Raw genomic sequence first — 5,150 nt, 5'->3', positions numbered from 1 at the left:
TTTGATACTAAGAAGTTGCAAGAGAAGACGAGGGTATGTTATTATGTTATAACACATAGCTCAGTTAACTTTACTTCTTATTATATTTCATTGCAATACACAAGCACTAAGCTACTAACTAATTAAATATATTAAGTTTCTAAGTGGCTATGTAGATTTGAATCAGTTTAAGTGTTTTTATAATTTCATCACAGGTTGTTCAAAAGGAAAAAAGAAGAGAAGTTAATCCAAACACTTAAAGATCGTCTCATCCCTTATGTGCAAGGAAACAAAGATGAATTTGTTCGTAATGCTGAAGCTGAAGTATTAAACCTATCTAATGAGACGATTCCAAAATACAGGAGTGTAAATTAGACATTTTGAGGAATGATGAAAAAAAATCCAGGAGTGTCGTAAGGATCAAATACAACTTCAAGAAAAAGTATGAAGATGAATCTATATCTCATATCAAAATACAAAATTCTGGAAGACGTGAGACTATACACAGGTGTGATAGATCATCTTTCCATTATTTTATACAATATATGCATCAAATCAAAAAAATGTAGAGTTTTCTAAAAAACCATGAACCTGTTAAGTTAAGAATGTTGACTTCCATATTTACAGAACACAACTCATAAATTTTGCTAACAGAATCTTCATTTACGTAATTTGAAGACCATTCTCCAATGTTTGCAAACATCGTTCAAATATCTTTGGTGAATTTGCGATTGTTGAACAAGAAATCAGTAAAAATTGAAATAATTTATAAGAATATTTCAATTTCAAAGACGTCGATCGCAATGACTATTCAAATTTCAAAATTGAAAATCATTGATTTGAAAACGATTTTCAATTTTAAATTCAAAACTCAAAATTGAAATTTCTTCGCGAATCGGTTTGCGGTTCGAATTTCAAAATTGTTAAAAGCAATCGATTGCATCAAACAAATTACTTATATACCCTTTTGAAGACGTGTCTTATAATATTTCAATATTATAAAAAGGTTATATATATAATAATAATATTTTTGTAGCTTTTATCAGTTATTACCCACGAGTAAAAGGGGAAATAGAGATTATCATCAGTGTGTCTCTCTCGTCCCGTCGATGAGATGATCGATGGATCGATCGGGATGGCGTGCAAATGCAGCGTTGAAAGGAAAAGCGTAATATACTGTAATAATCTCAGAGATTTTTGTTTCGATAGGGAGAGGAGAAAATTCAATCGGAAGAATTTGCGAAACGTATCTACGATTCCGATTTTCAAACGGAGTTTTTCCAGATGGCGACCTGTTTCCGGCAAAAGTTGCATTTTAAGGTCAGTTTATCGCTTTGCCTTTGATCGATCGAAACATCGATGTTTGAACTTCCATGGTAAAATCATTGTTTTCTCTATTTAAATTTTATTAAGATTCTTTAATTAGGAATATTATGTGGATTGTGTCTGTTGGATCTTCTTTATCTTTTTAGAGTGTGTCTTTGTACGACTGATGATTTTTAGAAGGATCTTGCAGATAACTTTGTGTTCATATTCACACATGATTAAATGCCAATTAACAAAATGTGTAATTTAAGAAAATTTCATTGCAAAAAGGAACACACTTGTATAAAGTAGATCTCTGAAGACGTTTTTTTATTAACTTCTAAATATAGGCTTGTTATTTGTTAATGTTTATTTGTTTCCTACAATCAAATTGCTTCTGGAAATAAGCGTGAGGTTTTGTTTAGTTGAATTCAGAATATGAAATATATGGGAATCATACTTGAAAATTAGAAATTTGGAGTACATGTTAGCTTACAAAAAATCAATCAAAGCTGCCTCTCTCTTACACAACAAAAGAAGACATGCATGACTTTCCAGAGACTAAGAGAGTTCTGGTGTTGTAATGTTGAAACATTTGGTTTATTGGTAAAAGAAATATTGCAAAACATTTTGAAAAATCCATACAGTGTTTAGGCCTTGTCCTATATTTTGCCTTCTTGTAAACTTTAAAGCGTATACTTGAAGCAAATAAAAAAGTATTTTTGTTTGCATTGATGATAATATGAAATATAATTGTTATGCTTTATCTTTGCTACTAAAGCTAGCATCTGATAGATACACATTGCAGCATGGATGTTCGGGAGAAATCAAGATCCACATTGTTTGAGTCATCTAAACATAAGAGAGTTCCCCTCTATGTTATGATGCCAATTGACTCTTTCGGGATTGATACGTCTGGTGCTCCAAGAATCAGAAAGTAATTACCATACCTTTACTTACACATGAATGTATATATATATATATATATATATATATATATATATATATATATATATATATATATATATATATATATATATATCTACATACTTTTTTCGGTGGTGACATGGCTGTTGTGGTTACAGAATGAAGGCCTTAACTATATCTCTGAAAGCACTCAAGTTGGCAGGTGTCCATGGAATAGCAGTTGAGGTTTGGTGGGGAATAGTAGAGCGGTTTTTCCCCCATGCATATAATTGGTCTCTGTATGAAGAACTTTTTAAATTGGTATCTGAAATGGGATTAAAGTTACAAGTTGCATTGTCCTTTCACTCGAATGTTCATTTATCTTCACGCGTACAAGGTGTCAGCCTTCCACAGTGGATCATAGAGGTCATACTTTTTGGTCTTTTTCCAATCACATATCATTAATTATATTTATGGTTTTGTTTGTTTTGGTTTTCAGATAGGTCGTGAAAATAAGGACATATACTATCGAGACCAAAACGGGTTCCCTAATGTAGATTATCTAACATTAGGGGTAGACAATCTTCCTTTGTTTTCTGGACGTACTGCTGTTGAGTGTTATGAAGACTTCATCAGCAGTTTTGCAAGCAAATTTGATTCCTTGATGGGAACTATTATTGAAGAAGTCTGTGTTGGTCTGGGACCTTCTGGAGAACTTAGGTAAAAAAAAAAAAAAAATCTAGTATATGCCTTTTTGTTTGTTCTGTAAAATGATCTTCTTTTAAATTACAAATGCAGATATCCTGCTCATCCCTTTGAAGATGGTAGATGGCAATTTCCTGGGATTGGTGCATTTCAGTGTTATGACAAATACATGTAGAGTGGCTTAAGCTCCTATTATTTTAATGTTTACTCGCATATAATGGTTTGGTTTTTTTGTTCAAAATTTTAGGATGGAAGACTTGCGTTCAGTTGCTTGGCAAGAAGGGAAGCCTGATTGGGCTAATAAAGGACCTCCAAATGTTGGGGATTATAATAGTTTCCCAACTGATGTTCCTTTCTTTGAAGATGGAGACGGGAGCTTTCTATCTGACTATGGACATTTTTTTCTTGTAAGCCATTTAGTTAGTAGTTCACTACTAATATTTTGCTATTATCTGACTTGTGTTTGGGTGGTTGTAGGAATGGTACAGCGATCGGTTGTTGCGTCATGCAGATGACATTCTTGGAGTGGCAGGAAATTTGTTGGGAAAGTATTCAGCAAAATCACAAGGGCTACGGATGGTGGCTAAAATTGGTTTACTGTATTGGTGGTATCAGACACTGTCTCATCCTGCTGAACTTACCGCCGGTTACTACAACACCGCTTTTAGGGACGGTTATGATTCACTCGCTTCAATCTTCTCCCGTCATGGAGCCGCCCTACAGATCTCGTAAACCATTATTTACAATCTTTCATCTCTTCACCACTTTCTACTTTCAAATACCTTTTGGCTATTCCTATTATTATTCACCACTACATTGCTATTTATTGCATTTAATAGCTATAGATATGTCCTTTTACAATGATAATATATCCTCTTTTTTTTATTTAATTTAAAATAAAATAAAATTTGTAGGTGCTTTGAGATGTTGGACAATGAAACTCCCCAAGCCTGTTTGTGCAGTCCAGAAGGTTTGCTTCAGCAGGTACACCCCAAACCAAACCTTTTATTATTCACTTCCTTTTCCTTTCAGAAGCGATAACAAAACAATATAGTTACTCATCTTATCGTGTGTGTCCTAAAAGTTTTCATGGGTTGTGTGTGTCCTAATTTTCTTTCAAAAGTAAATATGTGAAATACAGGTATTCTCTATATTTGTGATGCAATGATTTTGTGCTACTAAAATGTATACCATAATTACTACTATTTAACAGATAAAGAATGCCTCAAAGAAAAGGGTAGTGGAATTGACCGGTAGAAATGCACATGAACGGTTTGATGAGGTATTATGTATCTTAATGTTGTTATTTTTTGCATCAATATATCCTAACAAATTTCTGTTTGCAGGCTGGACTAAAGCAGATATACTCAAATTGTTATGATTCACAGGAAGAAACTGTGAGATCATTTACTTATTTCAGAATGAACGATAAGATATTTAGGGTTGAAAACTGGAATAATTTTGTTCCATTTGTGCAAAGGATGAGCACTGATTTGTAGAATAACATCTTACTTACACTTTGTAGTTGGAATAAAGACTATATATATATATATATATATATATATATATATATATATATATATATATATATATATATATATATATATATATATATATATAGAGAGAGAGAGAGAGAGAGAGAGTTAGGTTCAAATAACTAAAATGACTAAAATGATTAGTCTAGAATCAATCATACATGCACACAATAGCAACAAATTACAGTGTCTTCTCTGCATATAAAAAACTGCAGGGGAGACAGGAACTATGAACAGTAGCATATATATATATATATATATATATATATATATATATATATATATATATATATATATATATATATATATATATATATATGTCTCCCCTGCAGTTTTTTATATGCAGAGAAGACACTGCAATTTGTTGCAATAATCTACAGCATTGTGTTTATATCTTTTATATGCATTTAGTGTAACAAGAATGTATCATAGTCCATTTTTATGGGATTTCGTTTCTTACACTATTTTATATCAACGTCATGTGCTTTTCTGTGTTGATTCTTGTTTGCTATTTTTGATCCTTCCGACATGTTGAGAACAAGATATCAAGAAAATGTCATAATACACATTCACAAACCCTTGAAAATGAACACTCTTGCAACAATCTCTCCCGAGTAAAAATGTAATCATTTTTATGATTTAACTGTTGGCTGTTCATTTTTTAACTACAATTTTATATCAATTCATCACTGATTAGGTTTATACTTATGTATTGGTCAG

The 5,150-nt window shown here is 31.9% G+C and overlaps 1 protein-coding gene across 3 annotated transcripts; it reads left to right on the top strand.

Annotated features, from left to right (window-relative positions):
• The first annotated feature begins 1,024 nt into the window (after positions 1 to 1,024).
• LOC111909037 (inactive beta-amylase 4, chloroplastic) lies at positions 1,025 to 4,412 on the top strand. Of its 3 annotated transcripts, none has more exons than XM_023904829.3 (10): positions 1,025 to 1,299; positions 2,093 to 2,221; positions 2,370 to 2,616; positions 2,690 to 2,910; positions 2,989 to 3,066; positions 3,143 to 3,302; positions 3,373 to 3,623; positions 3,810 to 3,879; positions 4,109 to 4,177; positions 4,242 to 4,412. In XM_023904829.3, the coding sequence occupies exons 1-10, from the start codon at positions 1,094 to 1,096 to the stop codon at positions 4,392 to 4,394; spliced, it is 1,584 nt and encodes a 527-aa protein (XP_023760597.1). In that variant the 5' UTR covers positions 1,025 to 1,093; the 3' UTR covers positions 4,395 to 4,412. The 3 variants fall into 3 exon arrangements, with proteins under 3 accessions (XP_023760597.1, XP_023760598.1, XP_042758285.1); XM_023904830.3 differs by having other exon boundaries at positions 1,159 to 1,299; positions 2,080 to 2,221; XM_042902351.2 differs by having other exon boundaries at positions 1,170 to 1,299; positions 2,066 to 2,221.
• The last annotated feature ends 738 nt before the right edge of the window (positions 4,413 to 5,150 follow it).

This window comes from Lactuca sativa, chromosome 5 (assembly GCF_002870075.4).
Source record: "Lactuca sativa cultivar Salinas chromosome 5, Lsat_Salinas_v11, whole genome shotgun sequence".
NCBI lineage: Eukaryota > Viridiplantae > Streptophyta > Magnoliopsida > Asterales > Asteraceae > Lactuca > Lactuca sativa.
This window is presented reverse-complemented; position numbering and strand designations above follow the sequence as displayed.

What these genes read in the sequence shown, in the direction of transcription:
- LOC111909037 (XM_023904829.3), top strand. Translation starts at nt 1,094, where the DNA reads ATGATCGATGGATCGATCGGGATGGCGTGCAAATGCAGCGTTGAAAGG. An exon ending in CAGTGTTATGACAAATACAT is followed by an intron (nt 3,067 to 3,142) that starts GTAGAGTGGCTT and finishes TCAAAATTTTAG; the next exon opens with GATGGAAGACTTGCGTTCAG. An exon ending in ACTATGGACATTTTTTTCTT is followed by an intron (nt 3,303 to 3,372) that starts GTAAGCCATTTA and finishes GGGTGGTTGTAG; the next exon opens with GAATGGTACAGCGATCGGTT.